This window comes from Myripristis murdjan, chromosome 3 (genome assembly GCF_902150065.1).
Source record: "Myripristis murdjan chromosome 3, fMyrMur1.1, whole genome shotgun sequence".
Classification (NCBI taxonomy): Eukaryota; Metazoa; Chordata; class Actinopteri; order Holocentriformes; family Holocentridae; genus Myripristis; species Myripristis murdjan.
In genome coordinates this window covers 1778069-1801644 of record NC_043982.1, presented here as the reverse complement: position 1 = coordinate 1801644, position 23576 = coordinate 1778069, and the positions used below count along the sequence as shown (strand labels likewise).

At 41.1% G+C, this 23576-nt stretch overlaps 2 protein-coding genes across 3 annotated transcripts in view; one reads left to right on the top strand and one right to left on the bottom strand.

Annotated features, from left to right (window-relative positions):
* efl1 (elongation factor like GTPase 1) overlaps nt 1-12002 on the bottom strand; it is a 150338-nt gene extending 138336 nt beyond the window's left edge. The window contains exons 1-8 of one of the 2 annotated variants that reach the window (XM_030045185.1): nt 11862-12002; nt 11410-11509; nt 10285-10352; nt 9980-10064; nt 9361-9494; nt 8380-8517; nt 7064-7283; nt 3104-3249 (exon numbers count right to left, since the gene is read on the bottom strand). In XM_030045185.1, coding sequence (XP_029901045.1) covers nt 3104-3249; nt 7064-7283; nt 8380-8517; nt 9361-9494; nt 9980-10064; nt 10285-10352; nt 11410-11500 — 882 coding nt within the window. In that variant the 5' untranslated portion in view covers nt 11501-11509; nt 11862-12002. Of the gene's footprint in view, nt 1-3103; nt 3250-7063; nt 7284-8379; nt 8518-9360; nt 9495-9979; nt 10065-10284; nt 10353-11409; nt 11510-11861 lie in introns of those variants that run through there. The other variant, XM_030045177.1, reaches the window with a different exon arrangement.
* A 585-nt stretch (nt 12003-12587) lies between these two features.
* Nucleotides 12588-22251, top strand: saxo2 (stabilizer of axonemal microtubules 2). Its single transcript, XM_030048183.1, has 8 exons — nt 12588-12625; nt 16478-16669; nt 16834-17036; nt 17383-17744; nt 18183-18419; nt 19269-19391; nt 19600-19721; nt 22158-22251. The coding sequence occupies exons 1-8, from the start codon at nt 12588-12590 to the stop codon at nt 22249-22251; spliced, it is 1371 nt and encodes a 456-aa protein (XP_029904043.1).
* Nucleotides 22252-23576: the final 1325 nt, after the last annotated feature.

Here is a 23576-nt window from a genome sequence, read left to right as displayed (position 1 = left end):
TTTGAAATCACATGACTGACCAGAGAAATCCTCCCTTAAGGAGCTGCTAACCCACACAGATTTTTGTTAGTCTTAGTCTCTCTATGTGATAGGCCACGATAGTCATGTTTTTCACTCCGACAAGAAAAGAACTCTAGGTAAAGACTACCTGCCAATTTTTGGCATGAAAATGATCATGTTTAAGGTGAGTTTAAAGTCTGGCAAGTTTTGGTAGCTTCCACCAGTGGAAATCACATATTATAGTGGACTGCAATGACATTTGTTGTTTTTACTTCAAGAAACGCTGTCAGTGTCATCGTTGCTATGCTCGTCGTGCTAATCGCTGATACTTCAACTGCCTTGAACTTTGACCCCATTGCTCCCTTAGTTGTCATGGCAATAACAAGACGTTTTTCCTGACATCAATATAATTTTCATCTCGTGACAGCCGCCATCTTAGCAGTTATGGAGGATGAGAAATTTGTTAAGAATTTAATTAATAAAATTATCTGTACCCCTGTCTATATGACTCTCAATGTGCGGATTATAAGCAGAGCAAATGCCTGGACCTCAGAGATACGTTCTGTAATAGCTCGTTTATATTTAGTATGTGTGACAGCATCGAAAAAATCAATGTGGAGCGATGATGGGATATTGACAACACTGTAGATGTCTATTGAGCGAGACTCTATTGCCAGACTATAAAACTGACCTTTAAAGACACTGAAGATTGGTACACAATATCAGCTATGGGCAGATTCAGTTCAAAAGGATCGACCTTGGCCTTCAAAAACCCCTTATCAGTGTAACCTTGATAAAGATAATAAAACAGACAACACACATGTGGAGAAGGCTGAGTCACTGAATCACCAGTAAACTAAGAGTGACGGACAGCCAACGGTGCCTTGTTACCATCTATCTGGGCCCTGTTACTCCTATTTCTGCCTGTGAAACAGGACTCAGAAGATAGAGGAGGAACTACTGGCAACACTGACTGACTTCTCACTAACTGACTGACAACTGATGGGAAAGATCTTCTTCAGCTGGTCAGATAACATCGACCTCAGGCCCAAGTCAGTGAGACCAACAGGAGTCACCACGCGCCTGTTATTGATCCAGAATGGCAGACAGGTGATAACAACAAGTGATGTTTTCCCACAGACAGACTTACAGCAACAAACCACACCAGCGCAGAGGCCCACCACAAACAGATCCCCCACTTGAGGTTATAAAATAAAAGTGTGGCTGACCTCCAGTATACTCCTTTCCTACCCAAAGGCTGTGGAGTCTGGAGCATGAAGAAGAGTCTTGTTGCTGCTGGACTGAGGATTGTTGGAGCAACAGGTGGTAACTATTAATATTGATTACTGCTTTTAGCAAGCAGCTACAACACACCATGTCCTCCAAGTTCTCAAACTCGTGTGACACACTTTACAGCCCTACTGACCTGTGTTGTCACCACAGTAAGAAGAGGTGGGACAAAATATGGAAATATTGATACAGGTGCATCTCAAAAAAAAAAAAAAAATCCATTTCACATGAAGTGAAATATTTCAAGCCTTTTTTGTTTTAATTTGATTACAGCTTACAGTTCAAAATTAAAATCAAAAATCCAATATCTAAAATAATGTTCCATAAGACCAATGAAAAAAACAATTTTCAGAAAGTTGACATTTCTGTACTGAAAAGTATGTTCATTTATGCCCTCAATACTTGGTGGGGCTCCTCTTGCATGAATGAATGCATCAGTGCGGCGTGGCATGGAGGTGATCAGCCTGTGGCTCTGCTGAGGTGTTCTGGAGGCCCAGGCTGCTTTCAGCGGCCTTCAGCTCATCTGGACTGGAACAGTTCAGTGTCCCTCCCTCAAGGAACATCTAAACTCACACTGCTCGATTCAAGAACAGTTTTTACCCTAGTGCCATTAGAGAACTCAACTCTAATTAACCTACTGTGCAATAGAGCCGCAATGTGCAATATGCCCCCCTAATTTAATCTGCTTGTCTCTTTTATATTGTTTTTTTATGCTTATTTATGCTTATTTATTCAGTCTGTTATGTGTATGTGTTTTTTATGATCCACTGGAGAACCAAGTAATTTTGTTGTACTCTGTGCAATGACAATAAAGGCACTGAACTGAACTGAATTGAATTGAATTAAAAGATTTGAGGTTAAACAAGCAATTCAGCAGGGCTGTTCCTGCTCTGGTTTATTATTTATTTTAGCTGGACAGTTGTTGGCTATTTTCATAAAAAACAGCCCTGACATAGAGCCCTTAAATGTGTGCAGAAATCATCTGTACATAACTGAGCTGGCAGATGAGTCAAGAGCTGAGGACAGATTCCTCTGCTAATCAAGGGTCAAGAATCATGTTTTCTCAAGCTTTAGGTGCCATATATGACCATCCTCTGATAGATTTGCATTCGAGTCCAGTTAAAAGGGAAGTGAAATACTTTAGAGTGGTTATAACAAACTTTATATAGAGTCCAGATGAGCTGAAGGCCGCTGAAAGCAGCCTGGGCCTCCAGAACACCTCAGCAGAGCCACAGGCTGATCACCTCCATGCCATGGCGCACTGACGCACTCATTCATGAAGAGGAGCGCCCACCAAGTATTGAGGGCAAAAATGAACATACTTTTCAGAAGGAGAGAGATAAGCCAAAAAGGCCAAATCTGAGTCATTATTTGTGATAAAACAATGATGTTATTTAATAACTTGACAGTGATTAATAAGTCCCAAAAAATACCAAGTCAATAGTTGTCCTTGTAGAGAAACAACTTAACTTGTCTTGAAGAGAATGAATTTCTCAAGGGAGTGAGAACAGAGAGGTTTCCGTACAGTTTGAGATAAACTTTCTGCTTGGCGTACACCTCTCTACACAACAGACCCTAACACTGCTTGGGTATGAAATGTAGCTCTCTAGGAACATTTATTCTTGTCTGCTAAGTCACCATCTAATGCATCCTCAATTGGCAAGTAAACTTCCAGGATCTTTAACTATTCTCAGTCTTTGGTGTTCTTTTGTTTTGAAAGCTTACTTTGGCAGCCAAGCATTACATCAAAGGACACAAGAACATACCAGAACATATTTTGAGAAAGACCCACCGTTGAGTATAGTTACATTACCTGAGCTCCCTTCATGATTTTCTTAGCTTTTGCATTGAGGTAGAAATCTCCCCACAGGGTTTTGAGCAGCACCTCTGCTCTAATGCCCATCCTCTGGCTGTAGATGTGGGCAAACTGCTGGATGCTACAAAACACAAAATTAAAGTCTTAGTGCCTCATTAAAACAGTCTAGTTCTTTAGGATCTCTTCAGTAGCATATTTTTTTCTGCAGGCTCACTGACAACAGAAGAACACTGATCTTTATTGCTGACGAGGCTGCAGTGTTTTGGCACATTTTTTAAGTGGGCCTATTAGCAGCTTTGAGCAAAATAGAGCTTTTGTAAATGCTGAGGGGTTTTAAAAGGATCTGGGTAAACATTTTGTAGCTGTTTAGATCTCAGCTTCCTCCTCCTTTCCCACAGACAGTAAATGAGAGTCTTCAGTTCAGTGGCGGAGGAGACTTGGCTGTCTCTACGGGGACTTAATTGGTTTATTTATAGCAAGGAGTGATCACAAGGACAGAGCTACTCTCAGAACTAGGTCTTCATGTCCTCATCATATGCCATGAAATATGTAACTGCCTATATCTCGACAGTCTGAAGCAGCTGAGCCTAGAGACTTTATGTCACTGTGCCTCTGCATGGGAATGTGGTTTAGATGTAAGCTGTACTGCAGCTCATAATGCAGGCAATAACAATTACAGACGTCATAGACAAAATGTTTTACTTTAATAGTGTTGGACACCAGGATTAATGCCATGGCAGACAGGTACTTTGCTCTGGCCCCTGAAGCCTCTGTAAACATCTAGAGGTCATCTTGTGTTAGTGGTATTAAATCTAAGTTAAGAGCTCCATCTAGTGGACATATGAAAAAAAAAAAAATCCTCTAAAGGGTAATCGAGGTAAGACCCTCCTTTCAGTGAGACCATAGACAAACTGCTGCAGTGCCAATTGTTTTCCCAGTGGGATTGGTCAGCCTGTAGGCCAGCAGTGAGCGAGACAAAAACAATTCAACAAGACAGACAAAAAGTCCTTTGCTGTCTCGATACTCAAAAAACTGGCTGGCTTGCTGCATAACACAACTTTATGTTGGTAGATTCTAACTTTCATACACCGAGCTGGCAGTGGCACACTGACTGTGCTGTATATTTATCACCAATAAATGTAATCAGGAAGACATCCTACAATGCCTTCCTATAGCTTGTGTTTACCAACCCAGCTGACGTGGGATGCTTTATAACAGGGATAATCAAGTAGTTTTATCACGCTGGATAAAACAAGCCGTTATTGATTTCTTTCCTTTCAAAATGTATATCCCAATCGTTTGTCCTGCTGTAACTAACATGCTAAACATAGCACGACTTAAGGCACTGGCCACAATAACAGTAACTTCTTTCCCTTTTAACCCACTGAAATAATTAGCAAACAATTTGTAAAAACAAAAACAAAAAAAACATTAAATTACAGGTAAATTACAAAATAATTGCCAAAAATGAAAATTAAAAAGGACCGAATCGCATTTGTTCAGATGGTGAAGTAAAACCTTTCAGAACAAAAGCTCTACTATCCAGAGGTTCCTGGGATTCAAAGGGTTAAAGGGAGATCCTGGGATTACAGATACTTCTGCACATCCACTGGGCTTTGAATGACCTGGCGGGCTGCGTGTGGCCCGTGGGCTGAACTTTGACAATCTGTTTTGTATACCAAAAGATACCAAAGGCATGAGACAAGCAGAGGATCTGGATTAAGATCTGGTGAGTCCAGCCGCTCTGGACAGTGCCTCACTCACTGTTGTTTAGGAGGTAGTTTTGGATTTTGTGTCTAAGTTTTTATTCATTTCCTGTGTGAAGGCAATTTCCTGCCAGACACTATATTTGACACCAGAATTTAATTTGAGCAAACAGGGAAAAGCTACAGCATCTCCATGGACGAATGGTAAGTTCCTCTCTGCTGCTGCTCCATATCCTGATTAGTATTTGTACATACAGTATTTGCCAGGTACAACTTCAAAAACCGAGCATGGAAAAGCAGCGGACCAAAAGATGCAAAGGTGAGGCAGGAAAATTAAGTATTTCTGTTTTTGTGCGATATAATTCTACATAGTAGCTGGCCAACGTAATGAGTGATTCACAAGGTCTCTCATATGGACTTCTGGGGGGGATTCTTCAGTATGAGTACTTCCAGAGAGCCAGCTACCCTGCAGACTTCACTACTGACATTTCCCATGCTCAAACAGCTTCTTTTCACTCTGTAAATCATGTCTGCCATGGGTGAACCCTTCCTTCATGTTGCTTAAAATTGCACTGCATGCAAGCAGCAATGGTGTAGCATCTCTGCTATTCTAGATGTTTTTATTTATTTATTTTTTAATCTCAGTCCATTCATGACCACATCCCTTATCTGCTTGTTTGCAAATTGCTCCTCATCCTCCACACTGGTTTCCTCCACCCTTAGCACTGAGTGTTCCTCTCAGGTGTGAGTCGATAACAATGTTCTCTACCAAAGACTGCACCAAGATGTCCCTCAGGGGAACATTTTGCTTCTTTAGATTATCCTGCTAAAAAGCCTGTAAAGTCCTCTCTTGGGAAAAATGTCGGAACAGTAAAGCAAAAGTCAAACTGGACAGAAAGCAGAATTAGAGCCACAGTTATAACTTTAGTCGGTCATTTCAATAATGAACAATAAAACCACCAACCAACAAGTGTTGGAAACACTAATTTCAAAAGTAACAGTATTGTTTTACTTATCACTCCCGAAAGCTGCACCTCCATAATTGGCAGCGGCTCCCTCTCAGCCCCTCTCAAATTAGGATATGTCACTTTCTTTCATTCTTTCACTTCTTTCTTTCATTCACACCTGGGAGGTGCCCAGTATGACCACAAGTCTGACACTTCAGCCATGGGCACTGAAGGTGGCAAGAGCGCCATTAGCTCACCCCACAAACCCCAGGTACTGACCCGCCACCAACTGTTTATAAGTGTAGCTTTTGGGGCAGGGCTGATATTTGGTAGTCCCTGAGTTATCTTAAATCAAAGAAGTGGGAATACCTTCCGGAGAAAGTCGACTTTGCTACCATTTATCATCAAAGTGACATCCGGACACAGCAAACAGAGAAAGTCAACGCTTCTCACTGGATGGAGATAATTGTAGTTCATGAACGAATGAACCTCAGTCTGTTATTCCGACGGAGTTGCAACAAAAAAAGCAAATGTTTTAATCAGTAATTCTCATGTTATTATTGAAACTGCAACTTCAATATTCTACTTTCTGTAGCACGTTATTGGCGTACACATTATGACAATAATTAGAACACACAGTACATATAAAACAATAATGCAACAGGTAATTACGGTGGCCATGAAGTGCAAATGACAATGACACAACAACAAATCAAAAACGGCGACAAATAAAACAACACAGCAAAAACTCACAAAACACATCTGCAATAACAAAACACAACAACAAGTTGCAAAAACAAATTAACAAAAGAGGAAACACAAAGACAAACTGCTAGCTAGCGGGCTAGCTTGACACAGCTGATGCCGGTGACATGGCGACATAGTGCCAGAAAGCGTTATGTCCTGTCTGCGACCCGCTCCACCACTGAATCCAATGAAGGCGAAAGGATGGACAGAACACCGTGTCCAGTGAGTTACAATCCCTGCTGATCTAAGTTTGTCCAATCAGATTGGACCTACCTTTTCCAGTTTGAGTTCATGTTGTTGTGTTTTCCCGAGGTGTGTTTGTGGTCTCTGTTTCGCCATTGTGATTGTTTGATTCGTTGTTGTGTTTTCGGATTTGTCAGTGTGATTTCTCTTTTGTTAATTTGTTTTGCTATTTGTTGTTGTGTTTTGTTATTTGCTGTTGTGTTTTCCTATTTGTCATTGTGTTTTGTGATTTGTCATTGTGTGATCTGCACTTCACGGCCACTGTAGTTAATGACAGCAGACAAAAAAATAAAGTTGCCTGACAGCAGCCATACCTGAATCCCATCCGTCTATGGCACTGGCAAAGACCACGTTGCCTTGGTCAGGAGAAAAGTAGAGGTGGGAGTCGTCGGTCTCCTCCAGCCCAGCGCTCCAGTCATAAACCTGATCTCCCCCTGAGGCTTCGCTCTCTTTCTCCTCCTTCTCCTCCTTTTCTTTCTCTGCTCGCTCCTCCAGCACTTTTGATGTGAATAGTGTTCCTGTTACTGCATTCACCTACAAGGAGAAATGTTGTAAAAGCACGACACTGAGTTTCTGGTGTCTGCACGCTTTTTCAAAATTTCCAGGTTTCATTGCCCTCAGACCTGAAATAAAAACTCACTCAATCAGATCTTTTTCATTTTATGTATACACAATAATCAGGAAAATCATGGTCAAATCTAAAGGCTACTCATTTCTGACAATTTAGTAAAATGGAAAACTAAAACAGTTTGGTTGTAGAAGTGGGCACAACCCAATAATAATGCAGAGCTAAATTTCCTGACACCTTAATCAAGTGATCTAATTCTAGCCAGCTGAATTAAAACATCATTTAACTTAAGATTTTTTAGTTTCATGGCAAAGATAGGCAACAAGGAGCTAACAAAAGATTTTTGACATCTTGATGAACAACCTTTAATATAGATTGTTTTAAAAGGCTCATGCTCTGATCAAAACAAGGAGCACAAGGAAGCCAGTAGCATCAGGTCAGTGAGACAACTCATGTTGAAATGAGAACACAGAGTTTGGCGTCTAGGATCTGAGCTCATCACCCCCATCACATATGGTTCATATAGATATTAGGGAGTGATGAGTGTGAGTAAATACTACCTTTTTTTGCAGCTTAAATAGACTGTCAAACTGGGAGGGGTGCCTTTGGTAGATGGAGTGTTGAGAGTGAGCATGGTGGTGCAGCATTATGCTATGGGGCAGGATGGAGGTTTCGGTGAGGACAGAGGGGTAAATCAAGTAATCCAGATACCAAGACAATTTGAATAAACCTGTGCTGAGAGGAATTTCAGTCTTCAAACATGACATCAGCCCGATGTGTACGGCCACACCAATGGAAAAATAGCTGAAAAAGGAGTATGAGCATCATGGCACAGCCTGGTAAGAGCTGAGTCCTCAATCCACATGGATTTCCACGTTTCTCAGCGCGACTCAGCAGCAGCAGCCCTGCAACACTTGCATCAGCAGACTCACAATGACATTACTACCACTACCAAAATGTGTTCTCCTCAGCTGAATGTTCCTCAGGACATACAGTTAAATAATTTTATGTAGCCTGAGCTAGCCTTAGATCTGAATGTGGGATGAGTGTTGGGATCCACACCTGTTCCAGGATCTTCTGTAGATGGATGTAAGCTTCCTGAGAGGTGAGCTTCAGCTCTGTGATCAGTCTGTCCATCTTATTGACCACCAGAACAGGTCTGATGTTCTCCAGCCACGCCTGACGCAGCACAACCTGAGTCTGCATACAGTAAACATATACACACATACAAATAGCCACAACCCAAATTAAAAATAAAGTCTACATTTTGATTCACTTGAGTGCAAATATGGTTCAATTACAAATATTCACGTAAAAATCCAAAGAGTTGTTGCATTGCTGTTATTACAGATTGGGCTGCCCTTCTGTATTCCTCTAAAAGTAAAAGGGCAAACCAATTCTATTGTAAATTCTACTAATAATGGAGGCCAGTACTCAGTATTTGTGGACTGAAGCTGCTGGTAGTCAACATTTCAACAGTATGTTGTGTTGAAAACCAATACACAATGATGTGTTCAAAAGAGATTTAAAATTGTAATTTTTTATGCTCTAAAACAGAGGTGTCCAATCATGTGCCATGCAGGGCCAAGAGGCTGCAGGTTTTCACTCCAACCAAGACCTCCACCAGGTGACACTGATTAGCTCCTCCTTCCTGATACAAGGTGAGGTGATCAGTGAAGTCACCTGGTGGAAGTCTTGCTTGGAATGAAACCTGCAGCCTCTTGGCCCTCCATGGCACATGATTGGACACCCCTGCTCTAAAGCATAAAAAATTACAAACTTTTATATATTTCCCCCACAAGTTTAGACCATCAAAGGACACTACATCCCTGCAATGAAACCCAGACTAGAGGGATTCTTCTTCCATGGGTTTGCATTTCATTGGGCAAAAATTGTAGAAAGATATTCATTTGCTGTGGTCAAGGATGAACAGCAGTATTAGGTGGGTGGTGAGGTGGGTGACACTATCCCATTTTTAATCCAAAACTGACCCAATACATCAGTGTAGCTAGTATGCTGGTTAGAGTAAGCTGTGACACTGGCCTGTGGACAGACTCCCTCCACGGCATCGATGACGACAATGGCTCCATCACACAGGCGGACTGCAGTGGAAACCTCAGAGGAGAAGTCCACATGACCAGGAGAGTCAATCAGATTTAACAAGTACTCCTTCTCTCCTGAGTTGAAAAGAAGTGCAGAGGTACTGTCAAAATGGTGAGAAATGGGAGGTGAAATTCAACTCTAAATGAAGGACAAAAGCAGCTGAAAATAAATGCTTTGAAGCTGCACACAATTACATAGATGCAACTACTTTAGTGTCTAACACTGCCACCAATCTATAAGAACAATGTGAAGCATGAGGCAAGATGCTCACAATGTGAAAGCCCTGTAAAGGTGATTAGAGGAGCTAAATCAGTACCACCACCATTCCTCACCTGTATGAATGAAGGTTTAAACAAAACTACTAACTGAAACACAAGCAGTTAAGGCAGGTTGAAGAAAAGTGGCTATACCAAAACCAGCAAATAACAACATTCACCCCCAAAAAAAAAAAAAAAAAAAAAACTCCTGGAATGTGCTAAACATCACAAACTGGTGGTATCTAATGTAAGAGGATCTGTTGGTGGACTTTTTGCTCAAAGTTTAACCAAGGTGATCTTACCAATTGCATAGAGCAAAGAGATCGCACTGGACTTCATTGTGATCCCTCGGATCTGTTCATCCTCCCTACTGTCCAAATACCTCAGCTGGGAGATCAAAACAATTTTTACAGACATAAATCATAGTGGCAAAATCCAAAAACATTTGCAATCCTGATAATAAAATTAAAAAAAAAAAATGGAATACTGCACAATCCATAAATTGTAAAATAAGCAATTATCCTATTATATTGATTACAGGATAAAATGTTTTACATCAGCAATATGAATATAATAACTAATAATGAATAACAATAAAGAAACTTACCTTCCCAGCTAGGCGATTTGATATGATGCCATTGCTTGCCACTAAGCAATCAGCCAGAGTCGTTTTGCCTATCAAGACGTGACTGGCGTCATTACACAACATCTGAACTGAAACTGCATGCATTCCACATTTCTAACATCTAATGAAATGAACATCCTGAACTAGAACTGCACTCATAATGTCAGGTTACTGCAGAGCCCTGATATGTGTGGCGCTGTCTGGTAAGAAGTGTGTCACCATGCAAAACTCTGCAAGTCAGATCCCTCAACTCGGTGTGACTTTGCTTACTGGTCAATGTAAATGTTCCAAAAATAATGACTTAGAGGTGTCATTCTCCCAGAGCAATGCACAAAAAAGGCAGGATTAGGGGCACTGCATCAGGCAAACTGGAATCAGGTGCTCTTTGGAGAGGGTTACATCAATGGAAAATATTTTTTTAAGTTTGTCTCCTTTTTAAATAAACATCCTAAGTAGAACACAATTAGCAAATTTAAAAGCACTGAAGGCACACAATGGACGGATGAGGTTTTTTTTTTGTTTGTTTGTTTTTTGTTTTTTAAAGCTGGTCTGTCACATTCTACTCAGGATACTTAAAAAGGAGACAAACATAAAAACGACTTTTGCATATAATTCTACCATTTTGTAGAATTTCATGTAAACAAAGTGAGTCAGGGGGAAGTCCACCTGAATGGCAGGAGGCTAACAGTTAGCATTTGGAGCATCCAGCCAGTATCCAGCACTCAGTAAACAATGAGAGGGAGATAGCACCACTACCGTCCTACAGAACAGCTACAGGGGAGTGTCGTTTTTCCAAAATGGGTGAACTATCCCTTTAAGATCTTTTTTCCCGAATCAACAGATTCCGCTGGTACATCCAGTATATATCATCTACCAAGCATCACTTACATGACTAAAATTTCAATCTTAACACCTGGTTCAAAATGCTCAATTTCAGTGAAATACGAGGTGCATGGTGCCCTGGAAGCATATCAGATACAAGAGTCAGAGTGCATCCTCACGATGTAGAACTTGCATGAAGTCCACAGCTCTACAGCGAAGTGCACCATGACGCCGAGCTGAAACTTTCAGCGCGTTTGAGCACAAATACGATCGCAGACGACTCACCGTGGTCAACATGTGCCAGAATGCACAGGTTCCTGATGTTAGCGGGGTTTCTCTGCAGAGCAATGATCTTTTCCAGACTTGTGTGTCCCATGCTTAACACCTGAAACGATAAACGACATGCAACTGACAGCTTCATAAAACGCTGACACGACAAAACAGAGAGACAGTGATAGAAACTGGCTACTGACAGGGTTATCACATGCTCTATCAGCTATGGCAAGCTTACCGGGCAGTTAGCTTACCGCTACAGGAAAAAACAACATAGTATGAACAGAGAGTGGACATTAAACACGTTCTATGTAATAATTTACGTCCTGTAACACAGGCAGAGTCGCAGCAACAGCAGCCCCTGACACTGGCTTGTCCGTGAATTTTGACAGGTGGGCTTTAGCTAACACGGTGGGTAACCTGCCTAGCCAAAAGTTCTCACAGAAGGCAGAATAATAAATAACCTGGTCCCTTGCTCCGTTACAACTTCCAGGCAACGTCGCTGTCGTTTGCCGCGCTGCTTCACTAACTTAAAAGCCACAATGTCGCCAGAATAAGAACGAATTTTAACAGGCGTGTGAATGTCTCCACTCACGTTGTTTTCCCGGAAGTTAGTATGCCACGTTAGCCACGCCCATAGCCACGCACTTATGGTGCATTCAATTTCCATAGGAAATGAGAGCGTCCTGTTTGAAATTATCGTTCGTCTCCGCTTTCGTATTGCAGTCGCATTGCAGGGAAATGCTGTTCAGTTTTCAGGACGTAAATACAAGAAAATACTCTTTAGCTCAGCGTTCAGCTCCTTGAAATACTGCTCAACCCGGAGCTTGGGCTGAAAAGCAACTTCAGGGAACTTATCATTAGTTGAGCAAAGACGTCATGCATTCATTCATCTTATAAGTCATTTTGCCGGACAGTTTTTGGTTTTATTTTATTTATTTATTTATTTATTTATTTTTGTTGCATTGGCGTGCCTGACTTCATGTGAGTAATAAACACAAACGAGTAGCCTTGCCAAAGTCAGTCTGTTTTTTGGTTTTGTTTTTTTTCCCCATGTGAGTGAATGCACCATCACACAAGAAAGTAACTAGGACGCTGAGCGGTTGCTGGGATACCCGCTGCCTCACTAGTTACATAGCCGCATATTTCAGACTTGAGTGGTTTAGTGTGGAAAGATCTTGTTGTGAAAAATGAAGAGGATCTGTATATGCGAAATGTGTAACTGTGGGTATGTTTTACATCGTTTTCCTAATACTGGCTCAAGCTGAATTCGTACATTTATTAGATTATCTCAGAAGTATTTACGTGGTTATGCTATTGCAGGTTAGGACCAGCCTACATTTTGCGTTAGTATGCATAAGCAATTTTGAATATAAACCTAATTTGGTCCACATAGCAATATGTGTGGGATGTATATACATACAGTGGGGAGAACAAGTATTTGATACACTGCTGATTTTGCAGGTTTTCCCACTTACAAAGCATGTAAAGGTCTGTAATTTTTATCATAGGTACACTTCAACTGTGAGAGACGGAATCTAAAACAAAAATCCAGAAAATCACATTGTATTATTTTTAAGTAATTAATTTGCATTTTATTGCATGAAATAAGTATTTCATACATCAGAAAAACAGAACTTAATATTTGATAAAGAAACCTTTGTTTGCAATTACAGAGATCAGACGTTTCCTGTAGTTCTTGACCAAGTTTGCACACACTTCAGCAGGGATTTTGGCCCACTCCTCCAAACAGATCTTCTCCAGATCCTTCAGGTTTCGAGGCTGTCGCTGGGCAACACAGACTTTCAGCTCCCTCCAAAGATTTTCTATTGGGTTCAGGTCTGGAGACTGGCTAGGCCACTCCAGGACCTTGAGATGCTTCTTATGGAGCCACTCCTTAGTTGCCCTGGCTGTGTGTTTCGGGTCGTTGTCATGCTGGAAGACCCAGTCACGACCCATCTCCAATGCTCTTATAGAGGGAAGGAGGTTGTTGGCCAAGATCTCGCGATACTTGGCCCCATTCATCCTCCCCTCAATACAGTGCAGTTGTCCTGGCCCCTTTGCAGAAAAGCATCCCCAAAGAAGGATGCTTCCACCTCCATGCTTCATGGTTGGGATGGTGTTCTTGGGGTTGTACTCATCCTTCCTCTTCCTCCAAACACGGCGAGTGGAGTTCATACCAAAAAGCTCTATTTTGGTCTCATCAGACCACATGACCTTCTCCCATTCCTCCTCTGGATCATCCAGATGGTCATTGGCAAACTTCAAACGGGCCTGGACATGTGCTGGCTTGAGCAGGGGGACCTTGCGTGTGCTGCAGGATTTTAATCCATGATGGCGTAGTGTGTTTATGATGGTTTTCTTTGAGACTGTGGTCCCAGCTCTCTTCAGGTCATTGACCAGGTCCTGCCGTGTAGTTCTGGGCTGATCCCTCATCTTTCTCATTATCATTGCTGCCCCACGAAGTGAGATTTTGCATGGAGCCCCAGACCGAGGGAGATTGACTGTCATCTTGAACTTTTTCCATTTTCTAATAATTGCGCCAACAGTTGTTGCCTTCTCACCAAGCTGCTTGCCTATTGTCCTGTAGCCCATCCCAGCCTTGTGCAGGTCTATAATTTTGTCCCTGATGTCCTTAGACAGCTCTCTGGTCTTGGCCATTGTGGAGTCTGACTGTGTGTGGACAGGTGTCTTTTATACAGGTAACAAGCTCAAACAGGTGCAGCTGATACAGGTAATGAGTGGAGAACAGGAGGGCTTCTTAAAGAAAAACTAACAGGTCTGTGAGAGCCAGAATTCTTACTGGTTGGTAGGTGATCAAATACTTATTTCATGCAATAAAATGCACATTAATTATTTAAAAATAATACAATGTGATTTTCTGGATTTTTGTTTTAGATTCCGTCTCTCACAGTTGAAGTGTACCTATGATAAAAATTACAGACCTTTACATGCTTTGTAAGTGGGAAAACCTGCAAAATCGGCAGTGTATCAAATACTTGTTCTCCCCACTGTATATATCTATGTGTGTGTGTGTGTGTGTGTGTGTGTGTGTGTATGTATATATATATATATAGAGAGAGAGAGAGAGAGAGAGAGGGAGAGAGCAAGAGAGAGAGAGAGAGAGAGAGAGAGAGAGAGAGATCCTTAGGCCAACGAAACCTCTTATCTGCCTTTTCATTTAGTGAAATTCAATTTTAAGTAATTTCTTTAAAATTTAATATGTCAATTTAATTCATTACTATTACAATCACCAGCTACTGGTGTTTTTATATTTTACAGAATAGTTTATCCAGCTTTTTATTTGCCAAGTGTTTCCCCATGCAGTGTACCCTCAGCCATCCATCATTTTGACTAATGTGTGGTGATTTTAACTTTTTTTGTGGGGGTGTCCTGTGGAACTCATGTGTTTCTCTTTGCTCTGTTTGGTTTTGCTTTGCTTTGTTTTTCTTTTGTCCAGCACTCCTCATGACAATATGTTTTTGGAGCAAAATCTATATCTCTCCCAAGGTCTTGAGGTTAAAATGATGTTATTAATACTGAATTAACAGCTAATGCGTTTCTAAATTATTAAAATAATCTAGGCCTATAATAAATTGTTGGTTGTGGTATGATGATCACTGACTGGAAGTCGACAGTCCATTAGTAGGATAATGTTTGATTCAGGCCAGGGTGTGTGTACCAAGATAAACTCTCCAGATGTGAGCTTTATTGTGCTGCTGGGACCATCATGGGCTTATTATCAACACCGCGCAGACACTTCAAAAGCAAAGACAAAGCCTCACTTACCTGCTGCGAATCAATTGCACGTCTCCCTGGTGAGGAGTGATAGTGAACACTGTAGTGCATTTTGGAAAGCCTTTGCTAATTGAGTTAGTCTCAGATGCGGAACCCAGTTTAAGTTCCAGACACTTGACAGAAGAGGCTATGCTGCAACTCACACATTTTTCACATATTTTATCCCATTTTTCTTTTTTGTTACATGGTGCATAGTTGTAGATATTTTTAAGAAACTTGGATTGATTAAATTACATTTTGCAAATATTTGATATTTTTGGTATATTTTCATCACTGACATGGTTTTAATCCATACTCACTTTCATGTTTTTCATTCATATGCTTCCACTTGACAGCTTCTGATGTGGGAACTGTCAGCTGTGTAACCCAAAAAAGGACAAGTGAGCAGCCACTGTACTTTGCATACATTTTTGTAATGTGTACAATTCCATGTCAAACATAGCAAAAGCAGGCTATAGCACTCAGACATGCAACGCAAACAAGTCTTCTTCAGCCAGACAAGCTTAGAAGACTTGTCTGGCATGTGCTATAGCCTGCTTTTTCTCTATAAGATTTTTCAGTGAATTCAACTAAGAGCTCAGCTAGATGCTTGATCTGTAAGCAAACAATTGATAAAAAAAAGACCGGGCAAATGTCAAATTTTAATAGACATCTGTCAAGGATGCATCCAGAGAAGTAAGTGAGCTAATGTGCAAAGTAAGCTATTGTTAGCTGTGTTCACATCAGCAATCACGTTAACATGTAGCCTAACATTATCACAAAATTGACAATATGACCTCAATGATTCTCTAAAAATCTGAGAGAGATGAAACATAACCTCCGCAAGCTAAGCACTGAGCCAAAGATGTTCATGCCCACATCAAACAGAGCGGCTCTGACCCAGCTTGAAAATGGACAGGTGTCTTGGGCTCAGGCAATGCAGACTGGACTCAGACGTGATTCAGACTCAACATTGATAAATCAGACTGGACCTGAACAGCGAGTTCTTGTGACTCGACTCGGACTCAGGGTCTAGTGACTCGACTGCAACATCGGGCTGCACACTTGTCCCTTTTTGGGTTATTGCTTACCTAATGAGTGTCTATAGACTCCACTTTTTTCCCATTTGTGTGTCTACATACCTCTCTGTTGCTCTTTCCCTTTTTCTTTGTTGTTTCATGCTACTGTTTTATGGCCTCAGAATCCAGTTTCCCTGTGAGGATCATCAAAGTTAGTCTATGTCCCTCCTCTTCTATCTTTGATGTTAAGCAATACTGATCGACTTTTCAATGTTCTCTCCCAGGCGTCATCGCTGCACCCACGAGCCTACAGCCCTCTATGTGAAGGAGAATACAGGAGAATGCATGCTGACAGAGTACACAGAGAAATTCCCTGTTTATGGAAGAGTCTACAACCCTCCGCAGACCCAGAAGCCCAAGCCAGAGCTGGACCATGGCAGGGACAAAGGGAGAATGGATGGAACAACAACATTCAAGTAATTAATCACCTTGGGTTTGCCGTGCACCTTGTATTCATGTTTGCCATTTGAAGAGTAGTGGCATTGTGGCTTTGCGCCAACATAACAGTAGGAAACTCAAGCTTGTGAAATTGGAGATCTGTAATTATCCGTGATCTCTGTCTATCCATACCCTTGAGTAGAACAGACTTCATACCCCATGAGGTGAAGCAGCGACCAAAGCGCCAGCCAGCGGAATACAAGCCTAAGCCAGGGAAGATTGATCTAGGGACGACGTACAAGCAGGACTTTAACCCCTATGAGCTCCAGCCCTTTGTCCCAGTCAAATCCAGAGAGAAAGCCTACACAGCACCGCCAAAACTGGAGACCATCCCTACTTACAAAGGTGATTCATTTTAATTTTTTTATGAAGAAAACAGTGCAAGCAATTACATTACACATTTACAGGCATCATTAGAGGTGCTTTCCTACAACCCTCACAATCCTTGTACCATGCTTTTAAGAAAACGTTTAGACTGACTTTGTGGAATTATTATAATACATTAAATCAACTTTTCCCACAGACAGCCAGTGTAGTATGGATCAGTTGTATCCAGATTTTCATGGAAAGCCACTATTGTTAATCAACATTACACAACATTAATCAACATTCTGGCCTTAGTACAAATTATTATTATTAGAATGAAAATGAATACTCCATCTTCAAAACTGTCTCTCCTATGGCCTCCTAGATGACTTCCGGCAGTGGGAGCTTTGTAAGCAGGAGCTGACCAAGCCCAAGCACAAGTACCAGCCACCCTCATCCAAGTTTGGTGGCACCACCACATTCCAGGATGACTTTGTGCCCCGAAGCGTGGCCCCCCAGCAGAGTTTCAAACCCCCCAGTGTCGCCAAATTCTCAGATGTTCCCTTTGACGGGGTGACCTCCAACCAGCTGGCCTTTGTGGCTCACCCAGTGGAGCCGCGCTTTGTGAAACCCCAGGAGGTGTACAAGCCTAGCAGCCAGCCCCTTCAGGACCTCACCACCAACCGCCTGGACTTCCAGGGTCAGCCGGGAGAGTTGGCCCAGAGCTGCAAGCCCCGCCCCAACAAGGTACACTAGTGCCTACTGCTGGACCGCTGATGGAGCCACCTTCACATGTTGACTACTGGGTGGGGGGTAAAAAGGATAAATATCTGAAAAAAATGATGTAGTATTGGTGATCCATTTAGTGATTGTTTTTGGCTTCATCAGCTATCTAACTGGCCAGCAGGCTAACATAGAAGAATCACATATTACCTTCAACATTAGTTGCTTTGCCATATTAGCCTGCTGGTTAGTTAGGTAACTAATAAAGCAATGAACTCACATTACTGAACTGATCATCTACACTAGATCAGTCTTTTTCAGGTATTTGTCTTTTTTTATCCCAGTGGTTATACAAGTTATAAATATAGAAAAAATATAGCAAAATATAGCTGAGATGTAGCCAAAATTTGTGCCACCTAAAAGCATTCTATTCTATTTTATTCTATTCTATGATATCTGTAGTCTTCCTCCCTGGCTGCATCTGATTCGCCTTTCGAAAGCAACACAGAGAACAAGGACAACTTTAAAGAGTGGCCGGTGTCCCTGCCTAAGTTTCACCAGCCAGATAAATATGTCGGTCCTACTGAGCACATGGACCTGAGCACCACCACTGCTGCACATTATGTCAGACACCAAGTCCAGCCCTTCAGCCGTGCCAAGCCCCACAAACCACCCAGGAGGGCCTCTGCTCCCTTCCAGGTAAATGATAAACAGTAAAGAATTTGCTGTACGTTCCTTCGAGGGATTTGTGATTGCAAAGACATACAGCACTGGTAAGGATGTTTCCACATGAAATGGACAAATCAAATAGTGCCAATAATACAGGCCAGTCATCACACTTATTCACATGCAGCAGTCCAGTCAAACTTGATGTCAGCAAACTAACTTGGTCCTCTTCTGCTAGGAGCAACAATTCAGCAGTGGAGCTTACAAAAGGGCAATGGAAAGGGATTAAAATAACACCGAGCTGTAATTTAATATGGGAGTTTTACTCCCTTTGTTTTTAATTTAATCTGCATTCATTTTCATTAATTCTGCCTTTGGTTTGCATAGTGTTAGAAGAACAAAAACTCTACCTCTAATATAAATCAGTACTTTATTATAGAGAAACATATTTAAATGGATACATTTTTGTTGCGGTTTAAAGTATATGCATTACAACAAGAATTAGAGCTCAGTGTTCATTCAGACTTTGAACCCATGTTTTTTCTTCTCAGAAATGAAACATATGAGCACAAATGAGTGGAAGTATTAGTTAATATTAGTATTAGCAGTAGTTTCTGTGACATGCTGTGCACATTGTAACAGGAAAACACTATGTGCAACTCTTGGGAATTAGTCAAACAAAACTGTGTAAAACTGCAGAATACTCACTTCAAGGAGGGTCACAGTAATCCCTCAAAAACTCAGTGTGATCCTGTTGGGACTGTGCAATTCTGCATGGGGAAAATGACGTTGCTCTGCTCTTTGACGCTCATCCTTGATGGATTTAGAGTTAAGGTAGACCTAAAATGACTGAATGTAAAGTGATTGTCTGTCTGGCTGTAGAACTTAACCACCATGCGGGAGGATTTCCAGCCTTGGGCAGCCCAGGCGAGGCAGCCGCTGATCAAGCAGTCTGAAGGAATACATAAAGCCAGTGGGAAGATAGAAGACCTCACCACCTTCAGGGCAAATATACAGCTGACAGCCACAACATCATTAACGTCTTAACTTTATAGCCTAAGAATTTCTGAGTAAGAATTTCTTCATAATTTAATGTGGTTTGATTGGCTCTTCTCTTCTCTTCTCTTCTCTTCTCTTCTCTTCTCTTCTCTTCTCTTCTCTTCTCTTCTCTTCTCTTCTCTTCTCTTCTCTTCTCTTCTTCTGTCTTCTCTAGGCCCACTATACCATCCATGAGCTGAAGCCTAATATTAGCTTCAAGCCATCCAAACAACCCATGAGAAGCAGTGTTCCAATGGAGGACTCCACCATGTATCGCACAACTTTCACCCCAAAGAGGTCCTTCCTGCATTCTCTAGCACACACAGTACAGGTTACAAAGCCCTCATATGTCCGGCATAATCAACTTGTAGGTGTGCATGTAAGGCACAAGGTGGAGGCAAAGAACAACCCGACGGGAAGCAGAGGGTGCATGGTTGCTTCTGCAGTGTTCCTTAATACTGTTTAACGCACACCTACATGACGATTATCCCACTGGTCATTTACCAGCAATATAAAGGAGAGAGGAGGAAACACTACAAAAATTTCCACTGGTGTGTTTTCCTTCCTAAATGTTAGTTTGTCAGTTCAATAACTCCACTGTGCTGCCGCAGTTCATAACAAGTAAGCTTTGACAGCTGTGCTTTTTGATATTGCTATGGTTACATGTTGGGTAGTTGATGAATTTAGAATGGCGGCCAAACTGCATGCGCAACACACGGTTTTAATGCACACCTACCAGCCAATCAGAAAAAAAGTATTCACCCAGACCATTGTATAAATATGTTTTCAAGTTCCCATATATTATACATGATATATAGTGCAGTAATAACACAGAGGTCATGCTATGTGGTGTGCTGTGCACAGAGGATGGAGGCCCAATAACCGTGATCATAGCATGACCATAAGTGTGTTGCTTCTATAACACATTCACAGTAGTATCAAATTTTAAAAGCGTTTAGACCACAACAGAAAAAAAAAAAGAAGAAAGAAAGAAGAAAGAAAAGAATAGTCGATAATCGATAATTATTTTAAAAACATAAACTTTCAACATTCTTAATGCCATTTTGAGCTGTAAAAATTCTGCTGTACATCATCAAACTCAAAGTTTGTTTAATAAATTCTTTGGCTGGATTAAGGCGGACGTTTTTCAGAATGTTAGCTGGGGGGATGTCCATCAATGGCAGGAGGCTAACAGTTAGCACCTGGTGCATCCAGCATAGAACAGCACCACTACTGTCAAAATGGGTGAACTACCCCTTTACAGTGGTTTTTGGTGGTGTTTCCCTTTAATGCACCTTTAAAATTTGATGCTATTATGAATATATAGTAAGAAACAGCATACTCAAGGTCATGTTATTATCATGGTTATTGGTCTCATTCCTCTGTGCACAGCAGACCACTTAGCATGATCTCTGTGTTATAATATAAATAAATATTTTAAATAAATAATATCAAATTGTTCAAAATGGGTGAAATGGGTGAAAATAATGATTTGCAGTATCGTATGCATATATGTGCCCACTTTATTGTTTGGTGGTGGTATCATGTTGAGACATTTTGTAGCTACAGTGGACATTAAGTTGAGAATATTTTCCTGCAATCTAAACTATCAACAGTAAATGTTTCATAACGGTGCAATTGTTCTTTACTGTATAAGGTCACTATCTCTCGAGCCTCCAGCCTCTGCATCCCCCACCCCAAACCCCCACCACTCATATGCAGTATATAGGCTGGAGAGAGTCTTGACATGGTAGAGAACATCAGGTGGTGGAATCAAAGGACAAGGGTTTCTCCCCAGAGCCAACATTTTTCCATTGCTGTCCAGCAGTCTTACAGGGAGAAATCCATCATCCACTTTTTTTTCTGCTGACAGTAGCCTCAAGACTAGAATGCAGCTGGCCACAAGACATGTTACATTTTACACAAACAAGAAGGCTCTACTAGCAGTAACACTTGAGCAAGCACTCTCACAATTGCTCTCCTACTTGTAAAAGCAAGGGTAAAGTTAGCTTGGTAATGGATATTCAGTGGTTTGTGTTTTTTTTTTTTTTTTTTTTTTTTTTTTTTTTTTTTACAGTTTTGGCTACTAAGCAGAGGAAGAATAATTTATAGCCACTGGTTTCAATGCTTGAGGCATCTCAATTTAACATTCAAGTACAGCTCATTTGCCATATGACTGAAGCTTGCATCTGAAAAAATATCATGTCAGATATTGATTATTGAAATTATTATTCCTCTTCTAATAATCATGTATGTGCTTTTATTTTTTTTATGTTACAAATCATTGAGGTTGTAAAACTGAATATCCACAAAGACTAACTTTATTCATGTCACATTTCCAGTCACAGCTAAAAGGCATTCTCAAAAAAATAGGAAATCAGTAACTAATGTAAGACAGGATGAGGGAAAGTTTCACAAAAAATGGTAAATTGAAGGTAAAAGGTAAAAATTAAATAGCAAATGCAGGTAAACAACACAAAATAACTATATGAAGGCTCCAAACATCATAGATTGATGTGATCTAAGAGTATGGCGATTTTAAGAGGTGTAATAATATAGTTTTTAAAATTTTGTGCAAGTTGTGTTTGATTTCTATCAACCTCTGTATGCAACAGGTAGGAATGGAGAAAAAAATTATAAATTGAATTATAAAATTTAGTATCTACCTGTGATCATCAAGCCACCAGTGACCACCACTGATGTAGACGGTGTGTTTTGTGTCTTGGACTGCAGGATCAGTGTGTGCCCTGCGAGCTTCCAGTCGCCTCCAGGCTATGAGTTTGAGGAGAGCGATGACAGAGGACACAAGTACTTCAGGAAGCTGTAATCCAAAGACAGCTGCAAGGGTGGGGCCAGTGCAGTGCCCATGCAGAAAGCGATGGCAGTCCTGCAATAAAGAGCAACTGGGTCTTGCACTCATATAAATGGCTCTAGTTTGATCTGATCGTGTATCTATGATGATGGTTGATGGTTTTGACAATCTGAGTATAACTGTAAGAAGGCAATTTCTAATTAATTGAAAGAAAAATGTCTCTTCTTTGGGAACTTGGACTGTTGGCTAGGGTGAAGGTTATAACCTGTTAACTTATGAGAACATAGACACCAAAATCATCCCTGAATCCCTAGTAGATCATTAGATCATTCGATCATTAACAGTTAAAGTGTTAGCATGACGCCTGCTCACTCGAAACTTACACTACTCACAAAAAGTTAGGGATATTTGGCTTTTGGGTGAAATTTATGGAAAATATAAAAAGTTCACGCTACAGTGATATTATATCATGAAAGTAGGGCATTTAAGTAGAAGCATACACTGGTGATTTCCTCATCTCAAACAATTTCTTGAAACAAAAGCCAACAACAGTGGTGGATATACCACAACAAAAAATGTCAGTGTCAATAACTTGTCATGTGCCCTTGAGCATCAATTACAGCTTGACATCGACGTCTCATGCTGTTCACAAGTCGACTTATTGTCTGCTGAGGCATGGCATCCCTCTCTTCTTGAAGGGCGGCCCTCAGGACATTGAGGTTCTGGGGTACAGAGCTCCGAGCCTCTACACGGCGACTCAGCTGATCCCATAGGTTTTCTATGGGATTCAGGTCTGAGAAAGTGCAGGCCACTCCATCTGAGGTACCCCAGTCTCCAGCAGCCGTTCCCTAATGATACGACCTCGATGAGCTGGAGCATCAAACACCTGATGTGAATTCTGCTGTTAAACTCCTTGTTAGAGAACAGCAACTTGTGCAAAAAGTACTGAAACATTGAACAGTTGGACATGTGCATTCAAAAGTTTACAGAAGGTCACATTAAGTTCACCTGTAAAGGTTATAATGCATTTTAGGTTCATCCTGAAATTTCACCCGAAAGCCGAATATCCCTAACTTTTTGTGAGTAGTGTATGCTAAAGTGTAAGTGTGGAGATGATTATATCTCAACATATGACACATTCCAGACAACATGGAGAGTTAGAATGTACATCCTCCAACTTGAAAATGCCACCCAAAGTCAGAGTCCCAAAACGGAAAATTGGGTGAAACTGTACAATCTTGCATTTGCTGAGATCCCAGTATGTGATGTCACGCGAACATGGCGACACAGAGTTGTTGTTCCGGTCCTGCTTGTCTTCATGCTTTTAGTCCCACCTGTCT

Excerpts from the sequence above, each read along its gene's own strand:
- saxo2 (XM_030048183.1), top strand. The coding sequence starts at position 12,588 with ATGAAGAGGATCTGTATATGCGAAATGTGTAACTGTGG. Across the intron at positions 12,626-16,477 it reads TGCGAAATGTGTAACTGTGG|GCGTCATCGCTGCACCCACG; the intron begins GTATGTTTTACA and ends GTTCTCTCCCAG. Across the intron at positions 18,420-19,268 it reads GGGCCTCTGCTCCCTTCCAG|AACTTAACCACCATGCGGGA; the intron begins GTAAATGATAAA and ends GTCTGGCTGTAG.